At 39.5% G+C, this 19,364-nt stretch overlaps 1 protein-coding gene across 1 annotated transcript in view; it reads left to right on the forward strand.

Moving 5' to 3' along the window:
- The window catches only part of LOC131667521 (ADP-ribosylation factor 1), a 223,813-nt gene extending 208,320 nt beyond the window's left edge, over positions 1-15,493 (forward strand). Inside the window, exon 5 of the mRNA XM_058940991.1 lies at positions 15,172-15,493. Coding sequence (XP_058796974.1) covers positions 15,172-15,336 — 165 coding nt within the window. The 3' untranslated portion in view covers positions 15,337-15,493. The remainder of the gene's footprint in view (positions 1-15,171) is intronic.
- The last annotated feature ends 3,871 nt before the right edge of the window (positions 15,494-19,364 follow it).

Raw genomic sequence — 19,364 nt, forward strand, 5'->3', positions numbered from 1 at the left:
TGCGCGAGCAGTACAGAAACTTTCCGAAACGTCGTGGATCGCTATTAGCTCAAACACGGCGGCGGCGTGGGTCTGAGAAATAAAGACATCGCAGATCACAGATAATGGATCCGAGGAAGACTATGTTTAGGTGAGAGTTAGCTTGTCATTATTGTCAGTGTTTATCTTTCTCTGAACAAAAATGCCCTCGAATATATCGAAAAGCTAGAAGTCCTTGAAGACGCCTTCAGAAACCTTTCTGACGACGTGATTGTGGCGGGCTACTTTAACACGCGTGTGATTGAATAGGTAATGCCAGCAGTAAATAGACTAATTTAGAAATGGCTACCCGGCTGGAACTGGAAGTAATTAATAGTGGAAATATGTTTATTTATAGACGACCTGGCTTTGGTAATTCTATACCGGGCATTACCTTGGCTGCGGATAGTTTGCTAATAAGGCTGAGGGGATAGAAAGTGATCGAGGACTACACGACCAGCGACCGCCAGTCCACAGTCTTCAGCTTGACCGAGGATACCGCGATGAGGTATAAACAAAATAGATGGACTAAAAGGTGGGACATAGAATGCATAAACAAAGACAAGCTTGCGGAATAACTGCAGTACGTAGCGATACGCTTTGTGGTACTATCTCAAGGGTGGACAGACCGAGACAAAGCGGAAAAATGTACTAAGGATCTTGAGAAGTATCTGCAGTACATCTGTGAAGTGACACTGCCATGGAATCGCTACAGAAAGAACAAACGACAAACCTACTGGTGAACACAAGAGATTGCTGAAATCAGAAGAGAATCACCGACCGTATCACAGACTACGTAGACAGGAACAGAGGCTAAGGGACGGACTAAACAGAAAAGTCCACTCGTGGGAATACAAGCTGCCGAGAGACCGATTCAGACGGGTGATCAATGACTCTAAACGATGTTGGAGACGACTGGAGGATAAAGTAAATTCAGGCCACTAGATAATGGAGAGGAAAACCTGGCTTCTTTCTCTTCCCGTAGATCCCTGAGGCTTCTGAATATGGCGGAAAAGTTGTACGAGTTGATATTGTGGCTGAGATTGCTGGCAGCAGTGCAAGCCGCTGGGGATTTATCAGACCGACAGCATGGTTTCAAATGAGGACGCTCAACTATTGGAGCAAAAACGAACATACTGCAGATAGTAAAAAAGACAAATGACGTATGCTATGGAACTAGACCACTGGTAGGGTAAGAGGTTCGGTTGTAGGCACGGTTCGGTTGTGGATACCCATGCGTTTCTGTTGACAGAAAGCAAATGAGGTATTTCAAACAAATGTCATTTTTGTATTATGGTAGCACGTTTTTTCATACCAAATATCGAAGCTAACAAACGCGTCTGCTTTGTGCTGTGAGCATATTAATTTTTCTGTTTAAAAAAATCACAAAAATTTATTTAAACTTTTTCAATAGTATTACAAATCGAAGTGAATCAATGAAGGTAAGTGTAATGCATATTTATTCAGTAGGAATATACTCCTACTTTGTGATGCAATATGAATTGCAACTAATATGTTGACACCAAAAAGTTTTATTCGCCACTTCTTAAGATGTCTGATAAGTTCGGTTGTGGGTACCCGTTCTGTTTTTTTGAAAAATGGTGAAATATCGTCGTTGGTTGAACCTATCTACTTAGTTAACAATACATAATGAAGTATGCGTATGTTGATAATTTTTTATGTTCTCATGTATTTCTTTTACGAGGGGGGGTCAATAAGTCTTTACAAAAAGAAGGAAAAAAAAGTTTTGCGTATGTAATTTTTTTTATTTTTCAAAATAATCTCCTTGAAGGTCGATACATTTTATTAAACGGCATTCCAGTTTTTTTAAGCCATCAGAAAAATATGATTTCTGAAAACCCTCAAAATAGGCATTTGTTTCGGCGATGACTTCTTCATTCAATGAGAATCGTTGTCCGGCAAGCCATTTTTTAAGGTAAGAAAATAAGAAAAAGTCACTGGGAGCCAAATCAGGCGAATATGGTGGATGATCTATTAATTCGAACTTTAAATCGTTAATTTTTGCTATCGAAACTGCAGACGTGTGAACTCGAGCATTGTCTTCAAGAAAGAGGTATTTTTTTTGTTCAAGTGAAGACATTTTTCTCTGATTTTTTCTTTCTGCTAACCTAATAATGACGCATAATATTCTCCAGTGATCTTCTGGTCCTTTTCCCAGTAGTTGATATAGATGATTTCATACACATCCCAGAAAACCGTGGCCATAATCTTGCCAGCTGACTTTACTGTCTTTGCCTTCTTTGGGGCTGGTTCTCCTGCGGTAATCCATTGTTTGGACTGTTGTTTGGTTTCAAGAGTGTAGTGGTGTACCCATGTTAAGTCTACAGTTACGAGTCGACGCCAAAAGTCTTCCGGATTACGACGTATGCGTGTCAGAAGAGCCTCAGAGGTGACCATGCGGGTTCGTTTATTTTCAACAGTGAGCAAACGCGGCACCCATCTTGCTGATATTTTTTTCATCCCCAATTTTTCATGCAAATTTGAAATGATTGTACCCTTTGATACCCCTGTGGCCTCAACTAATTCTCACAATTTTAATCTTCTATCACTGAACACTATATCGTGGATTTTGTTGACCATTTCGGGCGTACTCACTTCTACGGGGCGTTCTAAACGAGGTTCATCTTTTGTTGTTATACGACCGCGTTTAAATTCATTTAGCCAGTTATAAACAATCTTAAACACAGGGGCAGACTTGCCATGAACGGCGATCAACTCAACTGTGATTTCTTTTGGTGTAAGGTCTTTCAAATGAAAATGTTTTATCACTGCTCTAAACTCTGTTTTTTCCATTTTTCAAATAAACCAATAACTTTTTGTTCAACCAACACTCACAAAAAAACGATTTAATGAATCGAGCTGAAACTTTGAACGATATCTAGTTAGTAGTATTGTGCCGAAAACATCATAATTTAAGCGTGACGACCGCCATCTCTAAGATTTTGTAAAGACTTATTGACACCCCTTCGTACATTAAAATATTAATGGTGTTTTAATGTACTTTTCGATTTTTTAGCCATATCGTCCAAAGATAAATCGAAAAAATCATCCGATATAGATTTTAGACTGCGGCAATGTATGCGATTTCCCTAACCACTCTTCAATGCTACGTGAAGAAAGTGGAAAAACGTTTCGAAGACATCGAAACCATCGAAGATGATGCTTTATTGGATTTTCTTCGAGCATGTAACAAGCACGTGCCATTGAATGAGTTCTTCTTGACAGCCCAAAAGAACAACTTGGTCACATACAAGTTCTGTCCGGAAAGTATCGGGCCTACCTTTATATTTTCGTGCTAGCGTTATTCTTTATCATCTGGTGGGTGGCATCCTTCAAAGTAATCCCCACTTGATTGAATAACACGGTTCCATCGATGTTTCCACTATTCGAAACAGTCCTGGAACTCACTTTTAGGGATAGCCTTAAGTACACTCGTCGCATTGTTTTCAACCGTTGTTTTATCATCGAATCGGTGTCCTTTGAGTGGTTTTTATAGTTTTGGAAACAGCCAAAAGTCACAAGGGACTATGTCAGGATTGTATGGAGGTTGTCGAAGCAATACGGTATTGTGTTTGCTCAAAAACTGCTGCACAAGATTGGATGAATGCGCTGGCACATTATCCTGATGGAGAAGCCAGTCACCACTTTCCCAAAAGTGCAGCCGTTTTCTTCTTATTGCATCACGCAAACGTATCAAAATTTGAACGTAGTTTTCTTTATTGATTGTCTGATCTGTTGGTGCATATTCGTGATGTACAACACCTTCACAATCGAAAAAAACAATCAACATTGACTTAACATTGCTCCGACTTTGATGTGCTTTTTTTGGTCTTAGCGATTCAGAATGCTTCCACTGTGAAGATTGTTGTTTTGTTTCAGGATCGTAACCATAAACCCATGATTCATCACATGTAATAACTTTTCTAAACACATTGTCATCATTATTGACCATTTCCAGATTGTCCAGAGCGATTTCTAAGCGAATGTTCTTCTGCTCTGCTGTGAGCAATTTTGGGATAAATTTCGAACACATGCGTTTCATTCCTAATTTTTCGGTTAAAATTTCTGAAATGATAGTTTCTGGTTTCCTAAGATCTTCTTCTAGTTCTCACACAGTCATACGACGATCTTGTTCGATTGCAAGTCGCACCTGCTCAATATTATCTGCGGTTTTTGTTGTCGAAGGTCGGCCGGAACGAGAATCACTATCGACAGAAGTGCGACCATCCTTGAACCGTTTATACCCACTCTTTTATTCGTGTTTTGCTCATACACTCGCTTCCAAAGGCCTTTTGCATCATTTCAATAGTTTCCGAACTCGTTTTTCCGAGTTGAAAGCAAAATTTGATGTAAATTCGTTGATCTTGTTTTTCAGTCATTTTTGACAATATCACAATCCGACGAATGCGAAAAAGGCACTGTGAACAAAGACAAGCTGCGCATGAACTATACGTCCTTCAGGTGTCAGTAAGTAACCAATAGATTCGTGAAGCTTTACTGTTGACGTTTCTGTCCGGTAGAGGTCGCTGGAACACTATGGCGCGAAGATATAAACGTAGGCCCGATACTTTCCGGACAGACCTCGTACATTTTGAAATGTTCCGCTCACTACTGAGACTTAGCATGAGTTGGCATATCAGTTTGCTGTGAAGCTTAGCGTTGATTCTCCCAACAGTTGAAACAAGGATCAGAAAGCGGTCATGAAATGATAAAAAAAATTCAGGCGCTGACAGCTTCAATTAACTTTACATACCCCGGAGCAAACATTATTGAATTACAAAAACACTTGATTACTATGACGTTGACAGTCGACGTTAATCGAAATAGTTTGCCGCAGTTTTTATTGTATCTAAGGAAAAATTTGCAACGCTGCTACCTTGATAATACCTCTTCGGGTACGGATGCTTTGGCAAACGTCTCTGGATGAATGGATTAGCCGGCATTCGTTCACTACATGCGACATTTTATCGTTTTTGCCAAGCCAACGCCAGCTCTTCCTGTTTTGCTGCTTCTGGATAATCACTCCAACCATCTGTCCCAAGAAGTGCTAGACTTGGCCGTCGAGAATGGCGTGCACATTCATTCGTTTCCACCGCATTGCAGTCACCGGCTTCAGCCTTTGGTTGTTTCTGTGTTTGGACCGGTGAAGATTTTTTTCAAGTCACGGTGGTCGGCTTGGCAAAAGAACAATGCCAATAAGGGCTTAGAAATACGTCACCTGGCTAGCTTGATCTGGCGTTGATACCAAAAACAATCAAGTCTAGTTTCCGCGTAAGAGGTATCATGCAATTCGATCCAGTCATTTTCAGTGAAGCTGATTATGTTGCAGCCGTCGGATAAACTCCAGAGCCATCTACTTCGATTTTCGATGACATCGGTCAATTGCGCGATGTAACGTCGAAGAAGCCATTGAATCACGACCGCAAACCAATAGAGAGCTCGATATTGACTTCTCCGGACGTTCTTTCCGGTTTAAAGTTAAAAACAACTGAGCTGAATGCTAAACAAGCGGCCAAGTTAGCGACAGTAGCTAAATGCACCAAACTAACTCCAGTCAAGCCCACTAATCCAACTTCATCTATACCACTAGCTAAGCGCGTCAATCTAACTCTAGCCAAACCATCGGCTAAGCGCGCCAAGACAAACGAGTCTCCGCTATCTGACGACTTCTGCTGATTTGTTTGAAGCTTTTGCCACGCAAATTGACGGACATCAACTCCATCAACTGTAGCGAATAAGATCGGCCCTTCCATCTGAAATGTGCAGGCATGCGCGCCAACTATTTCACATATAAACATTGTGTTTTAGACGAAGAATAATGCCACAAATTTTTAAAATGATCTAAAATAGTTTGTTCTAAAATGTTAAATAGTTGTTCTACATTATAAAATAGTTATTTTAAAATGTTGTTCTAAAATATTGATCTAAATGAGTTGTATTCTAAAATAAAGAATCTTTCATTTTTTCTATATTCTTGATAATTTTTTTTTATATTTTTCCATTTTCAGCAGATTTTGCAAGGGTGTCCACAACCGAACTATAAAATGATTTCTGCCAAAAATGACCACTTCACAAAATTAATAAAAAAATTATTTTATTTAACGGAATCGAGTTTTTCCTTTCGTTGGTAGTTAGCTAAGGTCCTCTAGCTTTTCATAGATACCCATATGTCAAGAAAATATGTACTTGGTGAAAAATTATGAACCAAAAACAAAGTGGTGTCCACTACTGAACCCTTTCTCCTACACTTGGCAACCCTGGACATACGAAACGCTTTAGATTCTGCGAGGTGGGCGGATATTTTGGAAACGTTGGCAACAACCTTCTAGATGCCTGGCCTACCTCATATAAGTTGTAAAGAACTATCTACGAAATTGCTGTCTGACGTACGAGACTAAAGATGGTGCAAGACAGAGACAATTGTCAGCAGGAGTCGCACAATTCTTGATCTTAGGTGCTGACTTATGGAACACACTGAAAGATAGATTACTAAGTCTGAATATACCTACAGATATCTGTCTCATCACATACGCAGATGATATAGCGGCTAGAATAACAGTACGAAATACTCACTTGGTGCAGTTAAAACTGAACCAGGTGATGAGACGCATAAGCATATGGATGATGAACCACAGACTGCAATTGGCACTGCAAACGTTTGAGCTGCTGCTGCTCATAAGAAAATGAATTGAGACCTTAAAAACCAATCATTATTAGAAAGGAACAGAACAGATGACGACTAGAGATGAAGTCAAGTATCTAGAGGTGCCCCTCGATACGAAACTGACCTTTTAGTCACATTACGTAATGTCACGTACAGCACAGAGAATAAAGGCTGTGAATAAAGTCATGGTCAATACGCGAGGACCGAAATTGAATACATAAAGACTATTCATGAACGTTTGCATTTTGATCATGTTCTACGAAACCGAGGTATGGGTGGACACGTTGAGAATAAGAAAAAGGGCGTAAGCTTGAACAAATCGGGGCGTTATGAATCACGTGCGCATATCGGACGGTATCCGAAAATGCGATCCTTATGATCGTAGGTGTAATTCCGATCGACCTTCTGGAGAAAAAACGGATATGCATATGAAGCGAAAGCGTTGAGAGAGTTAACGCTACGACAGAAGAACAATACAAGAACATAGACAACAATACAGAAGGACAATACAAGAATGGCAGAGTAGATGGTTAGATAGAAAATTACACGCCGCCTCCACCTGCGGAGAAATGTTTGCTACCAGAGGCTGCCTGGCAGCCCGAAGCAAAGACGCAGAAGAGTAAGCCAACCTTGGCCTCTCTCGTCGAGGAGCCAAGCAAGGGCCCCGAAGCAGATTGGGAGATGCTGTTTCAGCAGTTTTTCGAGAGGAAGATGAAGAAGATGAACCCTAATTTTGGCAAAGATTCTTCACCAAGAGTGGAGAAACAAACGACGGGCCGCGCTTCGAAACAAGACCCAGAAGGAAGGGAAGTAGCGTCATTGCAGGGAACTTCGGCGGACGTACCTAAGGGGTGGCCGAAGTGGCGGATGGCAGCGAGGCCTATCTAATAAAATACGGACACCCAAGAGTATTAAGAATAAGGACAAGGTACCCGGTCCTGCATAGAAGCTCTTTTGCTAGGGATGTAGTTGGCCTGGCTACACTAAGCACGACTGCCCGGAATGCTCGAAGAAAAAAAACGAGGAAGGGGGCAAGTAGATGAGGTCCCTACTGCCCCATTGGACACCCGGACCTTGGAAAATGATGGTGTCACAAGAGTAGCGCAAGCTCTGCGTAACGATGTAGCTGACTCAACGCTAACCACGGGCAGCTCAAAGGATGTGCAGACGTAAGATGATGGAGGTACTGTGGCAAGCGCCTCGGTTAAAAAGTATCCCAGGTGGTGGCTGACGGTACGCATCGGATCTTTCACTTTCCAAGCTTTATATGATACTGGCGCTTCGCGCACGGTGCTTAACTCCTTAGATTTGCAGATAGCAGCAGCACTGAACTGCCGCGTGAACTATATATAGTGAATGAAATATATATATATATAGTGAGGGCCAGGTCACACGGGCTGTCGACGGTCATCGTGTACCCACATTAGGCCACGTAGAATTACCCTTCACAGTCGCGGAGGTAACACACCCCATTGATACCCTCATCTTAAAGGAGGCTGATGCGGAATGTACCCTAGGGGGCGACTTTATTCGAGCTTTCGCAGCAGTGTTAGACCCCTAGACGAATATGTTTCGAATGGGGAGGGAAGGCAAGGAGATTCCTGCCATCCTTTCTTCGTTAAATACGGAGAAATCCTTGTCGTTGGCTTCCCTAGGAATAGAAGATGTTTCGGAAAGTCAGCGCAAAGAGATACGGAGGGTGATTGAAGAACTGCTGCCAGAGTCTTCGTGCGAGCGAGTGGGTTGCACCAGTTGGATCCAACACGACATCAACGTCGCGATCCTCATAAAGCAACGTTATTACCCTGTTTCTCCAAAGATTGAGAAAGAGATGCACGTACAGGTGAGCAAGATGTTGAAGGCCAGCATAATTCGTAAATCGACCAGTGAATGGTCCAGTCCGGTAGCCATGGTACGTAAGCCTGATGGTTCGTACAGATTCTGTATTGACTACCGGAAGGTAAACGCAGTGTCACGCGTCAGCGCTTACCCTTTACCCTATATGGACGGGATTTTGCACAAGCTACAGCACGCGAGATACATCACGGCCCTGGACTTCTCAGGCGCATTCTTACAAATCCCCTTGACCCAGCGGGGTTACTGTTACGGGTATGAGATTGTTCGAGTTTGTCCAGGATGCCGTATGGACTCGCTGGTGGACCAGCAACCTTCCAATCGTTGGCAGATAAGGTGATTACTTCAGAAATGGAACCCTACGCGTTTGCATACCTAGACGATTTGATTATCGTGACTGAAACGTTCAGGGTACATGTCAAATGGCTTAAGATGATCCTGTATTGGATTAAAGAAGCCGGTCTAACGATAAATCGCAAGAAGTCGCGGATATGTATAACTGAGGTATGTTACCTCGGCATACTAGTCAATCGCGAAGGCTGTCGCCCTGATCCCGAAAGGACTCGACCCATCCTTGAATACCCCGCTCCAAGAAATCTCAAGCAGCTACGTAGGTTCCTTGGGATGGTTGCGAGGTCTGGGAAGTTTTTAGGCGACTACGCTACGGTCTGTGAACCCTTCACGGCACTAACGCCTAAAGACGCCAAGTTTGAATGGGGAGACGAACAAGAAACGGCTTTCGAGCGGGTTAAGGCGTTATTTGCTACTACGCCTGTATTAGTCCGTCCGGACTATCGAGCGCTGTTCATCATCGAGTGTGACGCAAGTGATACTGGTCTAGGCAGTGTTTTTCTGCAGCACATCGACGGGGAAGATGAAGTCCTATGCTTCGCGAGCCGCACCCTTTCTGTCTCAGAACGAAAGCTGTCAGTCACGGAGCGGCAATGCCTAAGCGTGATATGGTCAATAGAAAAATATAGGCCATACATCGAAGGCTACCACTTTACCGTCGTGACTGATCATCATAGCTTGGTCTGGTTGCGCAGCCTGAAGAACCCGAACGGTAAGCTAGGTCGCTGGTCATTGCGCCTACAATCGTACGATTTTGATATTGTATACCGGAAAGGGAAAGATAACGTTGTGCCAGATGCCTTGTCCCGTATGTACGAGACTGACGAGGACGTGATAGCCGCCGCCGCTACGTAAAGAGTTGATGAGAACATCAAGGACCCATGGTACAGGAAGATGGTACTAAAAGTCCTTGAAAGTCCGAATGAACACCCGCACGGGAAGGTTACCGGGGGTAGACTGTTCGCGTATCGGCCGAATCCTGCCGTCGATGATGTGCTGGGTCAGGACTACGACGTGTGGAAACTCATAATCCCTCAGGAGCTGCGAGAGCGCATCCTCGCGGAATACCACGATGAACCAACGGCTGGACACTTAGGACGTTTTAAAACGCATCATCGGGCAATCACACAGTATTTCTGTCCCAAGATTTATAAGGACGTGGCCCGTTATGTTAGAAATTGCACCACTTGTCAGCAAGTGAAGGTCGAGCAAAGGGCTCATGCAGGACTCATGGGTCGGCATATAATTCACCGCCCCTGGGAGATAGTCTAAGGAGATACAGTGGGGCCGTTTCCTGTATCGCTACAGGGCCCAGGGCCACGAATATCTACTCGTGTTTGTAGACCTTTTCACTCAATGGATCGACTGCATTCCGATTAGGAAGACCAATAAGAAGATTATTAAACGGGAGCTCAACGAGCGCATATTTCTCCGGTATGGTGTTCCTGACAAATTCCAGTTGGATAATGGGACACCGTTTAAAAATAAGCTTGTGGATAGCTTCTTTGAGGCCAAGAGAGTGATTCATGTGACATGCGCACCCTATTCCCCGAAGTCCAATTCCACGAAAAGAGCTAACAGGACTATTAAGACCATGATTTCTGCATTCACTGAAGAGCGTTACAATACGTAGGATAAGGCAGAGTTCGCCTTCGCATATAACACCGCTGTACAAGAAACTACTCGCTCTAGCCCCGCATTCCTGAATTATGGGAGGAATCCTAGTTACCTAATTCCACGAAGAGGGACGAGGAAAGGAAAGCGGTTGACGAGCTTCAAGGAGAAGCCCTAGACGACTGGCGCTCACGCATGGAAAAGCTCGAGGAATACGGAGCGAAGGCATCACAGAACTCGAGAGCCTCACAAGATCGCCAAGAGATCTATTATATCAGGAAACACCACGGTGTGACTTTCAACGTAGGTGACAAAGTGTGGGCGAAGAATCACTTACTGTCGTCGTCAGCCAAGGCCATCGCAGCCAAGTTAGGTCCGAAATACTGCGATCCTTTTGTGATAGCGCGTCAGAACGATCCAAGTTTCTACCAGCTCAGGGATGAGGATGGTACAGACTTCGGTAAAGTTGCCTTAGAAGGTCTGAAGCCCTGCTTCGACCAAGCACAACTCCCCGATGACAAGGAAAGTATTGATGACGAGCTCAGCGACGAGCCGGACGAAGCTCAACCTCAATTAGGCCGGTCGGTAGCGATACGCGGAATGATATGGCAGAAGTAGGTCGAGAGGTGATCGCCAAAACGGAACATGCGCCAACCGTAGTACCCAAGAGGAGAGGACGCTCTCGGGGATCGAAGAAACCTCCGTTGATCCCAGTGGCCGCCTCCCATCGACGTCTGCGCCCTAGAAACCCCGGAAGGAAATCGACTTCTTAATTCCTTCTCTCCTCCTTCCTATTAGCGCCTGAAATCTTGCCTGATTGTATCTGACTTCATTACAGATAATATCGGCGGACCGACAGCTGTAGGTGTCCCAGGAGCTGATTGAGGGGATTGCGCGGTTGACACATAAATTACTGGCAGCGGGAGCTTCACCTACCTTAGTGGGCTTGGTTACCCCAGCCACTGCTGACCTGGCACGGTTACCAAGTACCCCCAGCCTACCGGCTATTGGCTCGTCATCAGAGGCGTCATCGCACATCCCCGAAGCAGTCGGTTCGATCATGGTACCGGGAAGACCAGCTTACCGAACAGCATCTACGCAGGCTAGCACCAATTCTGCTGCCCGGTCCAATAGATCCACCTGCGCTAACACATGTTCAGGCCTCTCCAACAGCTACCAGGGCAGTCTTTGAGGACGAGGTAGTCCCGTGTCCATTATCCGGACCAACGATGGCCCAAGGCGGCAAAGATTTGTCTGCTGAGTGGAACAGAATCTTGGCTCGAGCCAAAATAGCTAGGCAGCTCCGTATCGAAGCTACCAAGTAGGAGCAGGAGGCCTACCAGGCTATCCTCGATTTTGCCGGTCATTCGGGTGCCCAAGCAGTGGAGCTAGCCAAAGAGTGCCCTGCGGGCCCAGCTGGCGGCTTTAGAAGAGGAGAATGCCAGTCGTCCTCTTCTTATTCCCAACCCGCACACATCTAACAGGGTAAGGAACGAGTCAGGTCACCATGCGAGGCAGAGAGCGGCTGCTACCCGCCCGTGTGGCAAATGGGATAGCCCCCATCTGGACCTTCGGCTAATCCGAAGCTGCCTATACTGTAGTTTCACAGGAGTGTCCAGGGGAAGGGAATGCCCCAACTACATCCATTAGTGGAAGTGGGCCCAGGGACTCTTGATCCCATACTCCTACAATAACTAGCAGGATCCACCGTGTTCACCTGCATCAACGCATCTGCATCGCGGGAAGATTGTCCGCCAAACCTTAGTTACACGACATGTTTGTACAGGCGCCTATACTATGTTTTTTGTTTATTTTTTCTTGTAGCAATTTTTCTGTTCGTTGACAATAACAATAAATTCTTATGATAAGTTTCGGCTTTCCTTTATTACTGAGAGAGAGGGAGTCATCCTTTCGAGCTGGTACATTCGTACTCAGCGTCTGGGCCGGGGGGATATAACGAGTGAAATTGCTGACTCGTTATATCTCTCTCTCTCCGTAGTAACGATAAGTAAATGTAACATATTTCTCCGAACCTATTCTATGTATTTATAAATTTATTATATTTATATTCATTTATTATATATATTTACATATGTAATTACACTTCTATTCTGATATAAGTTAAGTGAGATGAGAGAGAGATGCGAGTACGCAGGGATACTTCCGTGCGCGACAGCAAAGCACGGAGAGAGAGAGAGAGAGAGAGAGAGAAACCTAGTCGCGCCTTAGCGAGTTACCGCGCGCACCGATTGGCTCATTAAGACGAAATCGAGTAGTTGAGCGCGCGGCGCGAGCAGTAGCTGTCTAGACACGTGAGTGAGCAGACAAAGTCTTTTGTTCCAACTGCCTTCTTTCCTTGAATCTTGACTGTGGCCTGCCGTCCCTTTTTCTTCACCCTTGGAGTGTGTGTCTATATTCAGGGAGGAATTGCGACGTCGCTTGGTTCTGCGGACGATTTGAACACGTGAGCTGCAGCCGGTCGTGCGCAGCATCGTTGTGCTAAGCACATCAAAAGGGAGACCGAGCTGTATAGTGCACGTGGTGTTCGATTGTTCGTGCGTACGCGTCAACGCAAACTGTATAAGTCGTTGACATACCTAGATTTCAGGCACCTGTATTGTAAGTACCGGTTTGATGGTTTACTCTCTCTCTATATATATATATCCGTTCACTCAGCGTGCTCTCTCCCTCCTTCCGACCGCCTGTGTTAACTCTTTATTGATTAAAGATATTTTTCTTTGTAAACGTTTTAACTTAATCGTATCCCACTGTTTTCTTCTAACGTCCTACCTTTTCGCGCTGACAACCGCTTTTGAATTTCCGACTTTCGCGTTCCTTAGCCAACACTACGAATCTGCGCTGATCCTGCCGTCCTGTCACCGGCGTGACGAGCACCGGACCTGGGAGGACGACTAAGTTCAGGAAGCTTCAGACTTCGTTTGTTCGATCATTCCCCATTTATTACTTTTTTTATATTGACGGGGTAAACCGGGCTAAAACCCCGTTATAATATTCTAGACGAAACAGACGGATAATAACGAATCACATTTATTATCAAAACCATCCCAATAACTTGACACTAAAATAAAAATAAATTTATACCTAATTTCTAAAAACATGCATCATAAGTCAGTATTATACGGGAGTTATAAATAATATTAAGGGAGAAGTACACCAAGAAATTCTTAGCAATATCTTGCAACATATTTTAGGTGATATCGAAATAAGTAGCTTAATAATTATTGCGAAGATCAAAATTATGTTACAATAATAAAAGTAGAAATATATCTTATCTGACAACTGATTTGCGAGCTATAAAAGAAAAAATATTTTCGTCAGAGAAATTCTGATGTAACAAACTTTAATGTAGATATTATCAAATACAATCCGTCTATAATTATTCAAGTAAAGTTACAGTTAAAAAGAACCACAAGAATGCAATACAAAAATGTTATTCGTAAATGACATTATTGTTTCGATTATAAAGGCTCATGAATTTAATTCTGAATCTAAAAAATTGTACAAAGGACATCGTTTATAAAAGTTTAAACTTAACTACATTATCAAACAGATAAGTAATTTGATGCAATGTCAATGGAGGAACTACAAAACAATAAAGACTGAATAAGTTTCAAGGATTGTGAGTTTCACTACAATGTAATGCATACTTATAAGATTGGAAAATAAGAAATATGAAACGCAATCATTTCTGTATCTCTTTCCACTTACAATAACATTAGGTAAAATAAAAATGAATTATACATAGGTCCTCTTTGTTATAAAATATAAGATAGTTTTGAATGTTACACTATATTTCAAATGTTGAAGGATAAAATATAGCGACACTATATACTTTAATGACCCTATATGTTTAAAATGCGCCGGATAATGCTCAGAAAAGTATGTAATGGTGAAAATGTGAAATGTACAAACTGCAGCTACAAAAATAATAAATTTGAAAGTCATAACGACACGAATCATACTGATACTGCAACTAATACTGATGAATTTAATTACTTAAAGTATGAGATGAACAGAAAATAAATAGAACTAATTATCAAATCAAATTGTTTATATCCAAATTCTTTGGTTATTATATGGGTTTATTTTATTATTTCATTGTATATCTTATTTTTGTATAGATACATAATCTATATCAACGGTTTACAATCGATTATATTGACTTCCATTTTGTAAAAATAATGGTATTGCAATAGTAACTCAAATTTATTCTAACTGAATGTTTTGCACCGTTATAATTTTTTTTCTGAAGCGGTTCATAGAATTGTAGGCGCAACGTTAAAATTAGTCAATAACGTTTGACATAAAACATTTATATTTCACTGAAACTTATAATAACCACAATATCGAGATTTCGTACGTGATATAAACTTTCCGGTAATGATTTTCCAAAGAACACGATTCAAACACCCTGTTCTAGCTGATACTTCTACTACTTCCAAAATACGCTCAGATTTTGCAAATCCTTCGTCCTATTTTTCTATAAACCATTTATAATATATTTTGAAGTTTGATAAAATATTATTAACTCGAATATTTTTTTAAATATCATGACGTCTTTTTGTTGGCATTTTTAATATTTTGAAAATAGTGCAACAATCTAATTAATATTTTTTGTATTTTTTCAGGATTTACCAAACGCCATGAATGCAGCAGAAATTACCGATAAATTAGGTCTACACTCGTTACGTAATCGTAATTGGTACATTCAAGCAACATGTGCAACTAGTGGTGATGGTCTTTATGAAGGACTAGATTGGCTTTCTAATCAGTTGAAAAATGCCAACCGTTAACTTGTATTCTTGATTAGAAAAAGTCTGATCCATGTATTAACAATCCAAATCGTTGATATAAAAAGAACTTTTACATCTATTCTAAAATTTTGATATTAGCAAAATAAAAAAACTTCAATTACAACGGATAAAATAAAAATTTATATAAATTTTCAAATTTAGTGTCATTTTTCAATGATGGCGTTCAATATAAAACTTAGTTATAATATTCCAAACATCATTCTCGTATTGCATAATGCAAAGATCTAACTAAAATTCATTATTATAATTAAAGTGATGTATGAAATGATGGTATATTTTAAAAACAGAACATTTTTATATAAACGAGAAGTTACAACTAAAATAAAATCGATCTACGAGGAAATGTTAAAAAACGATTATTAGAAAATTAATTATAAATTTTTTCAAATTATTTTTAGGAAATTTGATTTAAAAGCTTATTATTTATTAACAAATAAAAACATTAACTTATTATTTTTTTTACTGTCACGAATATTTTACATAGTAAATCTTTATTTCAAGAACTATCACTTTTTCATGCAATAATAATATTATATATTATATATCAATTCTAATATCAATGTTTCTTTTCATTTGCGTGCATATAGATCACTTAATATATATTTTTACTTGAAGTTATGCCGACTTGCAATAGATTGTTTCAATTTACAGTTTAAATATAGATTTTCCAATATAAGGTCATATGTTGGAAGATGTTGATTTATAAATTAATTTCGAACCACCAAATGTTAAAAAAGAAATTCCTCAAATTCAAAACTGTCAAGAACTCGGGCATACAAAAAATTATTGTAATAAAAGTGCTATATGTGCAAATGTGAAAAATATCAAACTATAAAATATTTTCAATACACAAACAGATACAGCAAAAATTACACAAGTCGACGAAATTTCAAAATGGAAACCCAAAAACGCAGTATTATATTTCCGTAATTTCAGTTTTCGAAGTGCTGAATCGAAATCCGATTTCAAAATTGATCCATCACCTAAGGTTCTCGAAATTTCCTAACTTAAAACTGTGAAAATCACTATGCATTATTAAAATTACTATGTTCGAGGTTATGTAACTACACGAATAAACTCTTTTTATAAAAACAAATAGAGTCATGACAAAGCACCTTCATGCCCATTAAAACCCATTTTTCGGAATAATAATATTTCTGAGTTATATCAGAGTTATATAATACAGATTTATAATCCCGATTGCCTTAACCTCCGACCCTTGAAATCCAATTAGCTTAACTCCCGACTGCTTTAACCTGTGACTATTTAACTCTAAATTTTTAACGCCAATAGCCTTAACCCCCGATCCTTGTAAACTGTGAATTCAATATTGTTGCGAAACTGCTAAAATATTTAACATCAATCTATGATATCTTGATGAAAAAAATATCTCTAATATAAAAAAATAGGGTTCAAAGGGTAAAAATGCTACTTTACGATGTTTTGAGTAGTTTTTAGATAACAAATTTATTCACGGTGTTACAGGACCTCTAATATCGAAAATAATCATGATTTTCGCACTTTTAGATTGGGATATCTCGAAAAACTTAAGCGATGGATCAATTTTGAAGCCAGATTCAGATTCAGCTTATCACATACCTTCGAAAATAATCCATCGCGTCTTTAGTTTTTTTTGGATGTTAGCCTATGTTATGTTCTAATCTACGAGATAAAACAATCAATTAAAACAATACACAACTTTAGCAAAATTTAAATGCCAATGTTAATAGGGTCAGAGCAAGATTATGCCTAGATAATGTTAAAATAAAATTACGAGAGCAAGATAGAAATATCAAAACAAACGACTCTACGAACAGACCCAAATAAATATGCTAGTGAATGAAACACCAATAAACTTGAACGCATAATAACAACTAAAGCAAAGAATTGACACAATACTCAATTTATTAACCATACTAGTCAATAAAATGGTACAATGCATAAACTAATAATTACTATCTAGAACGCAAATGGTCTTATGCAGAAGATTTTCAAATTAAGAACATTTTTAACTTAAGTAATGATCGACATTATACTAATTTCAGAAACACATTTTACAAGCAAAAACTTTTTCCAATAAATAATAATAAATCACCCATCCGTTAAAGTCGGAAGTACTGCGATCATCATCAAAACAAAAATTAATCATTTCATGCACCTCTACAGCAATAAAATCAATAAGATCTGAATTGGTGAAAAAAATTATCAAAATACACATAATACTTAGTAAGATCTTCTTTATTAGTTACTTGTAGTAAAGACGAAAGCAACTTGATAACGACTTTCGATCCCAAACAAACAGCAACTAGAGGGTTCCGTTCGTCGAGTCCTACTTTACCTGTATAAATATCCAGTTCATATAAATATCCATCTGAGGAACAAAGGGCCCATAATTTTATTCCAAATCTGATTGACTTATTTCTAATACACTTATTTTCTAAAATCTTATTTTCTTCTTGATTTCAATACATTTATTTCTTATCATAATTTCAGAAATAACTGGACATTGTAAAATTTTTTTAGTTAACTAATAGTCACGGAGATTATTTCTCGAATTGAAAATAGTAACCATTATTCTAAAAATAAATTTTTCTAGATCATTCATACTTAATTCAAAATTGTTTTCAGTTGTAGCTTCTATGATATGATTTTTCATTGAATTTAAGAAATATACTTCAAATAATTCCAAAGATTTTTAGAATACAAAGAGGAAATTGATTGAACGTTGAAGGGATCATCGTTATTCACAGTTGGGGTATCATTCAAATCTAATACTTGCCAATGGTAAACATGATTGGGTTCTAATAGTTCTTAAGTGCTGCTGTATGCGCTTTTTATATGTTCATACGAACCATTAGGAATCAATTCAAATGATATATTTTCGTCAACGTTGCAATCAGAATTCCCATCTGAGCTTTCGTGATCTCCGGGAATGAACGATATATCGACATGAGCTCGGGAATCATCAATATCATCATCTTCAACAAAATTGTTTAAATCTTTAACCATCCGCCTTGTCATTTTTGATTGGTTCAAAAATAGACAGCAATTTACAAGAAATTATAGATTTTCGCTGTAAGTCAGATAGAAATCAAATTTTCGTATCAAGAAACAAAACTTCTAAATTTTCTGTAAAACCGTTAGCCCGCCACTCAAACATGATCTCTAACACGGTTTACAAATTTTTACAATGAAAAAAAAATTTTTCCAACTGAACTGAACTCAACCATCAGGTTGAATCACTTGTGACTGTCGGTATCAATTCAATGCTTAATAGCTGTTTTTCATGACAAATTGAAGTCCGGCAAAAAAATGTTACATACATTTTTTTCATGTTTTTTTCCTGTAGAACCGATTTCCGCAATAAGATTTGATAAACAATAACTTTTTTGGTAATTTGTTTAAATAACTTTTTATAAACAATTGCAAATGGCAAAAGAAAAAACACGGGTATTTTTTTTTTTCGATTTACCTCTAAATCGCATAGTTAGTTTGACACTATCTCTTCCAGTTTCGGCCTGGGCCTTATTAGGTTAATGAATGCCTTACATGTAAAGTACTCTTTAAATCCGATAATGACATAGAAAACAGTAATCAAGTTCTTAAACTAATAACTAAACATTTATATAAAGCTCTTGTTAAATGTTTAGTAACTGCAAATATTGAAGGAGTCCAACAATTCACCTCCAATATAAAAGCTAAATAAATCAAAGAATAAAAATCACTAAGGAAAAGATACTCAAAACCAGTCAAGATAAAGCTAAATTAAACAAAATAGTTAAAGATTTTAATAAATTACTATATCATGAAAAAAACTCACAAACGGAAAAGAAGTTTAGAAAAATAAATTCAGCAGAAGCAACTTCTCATTATGGAAAATTACCAAGAGATTAAAGAGATTAACTACATTTAATTCACCAATCAGAAAATCCTGTAGTAAATAATCCAGATGAGACGAAGATAAATTCGACACGTTTACTAAGTAATTATACACAATATTCAAATCT

This window comes from Phymastichus coffea, unplaced genomic scaffold (genome assembly GCF_024137745.1).
Source record: "Phymastichus coffea isolate CEN01 unplaced genomic scaffold, Cenicafe_Pcof_1.1 PCOF00005, whole genome shotgun sequence".
Lineage (NCBI taxonomy): Eukaryota > Metazoa > Arthropoda > Insecta > Hymenoptera > Eulophidae > Phymastichus > Phymastichus coffea.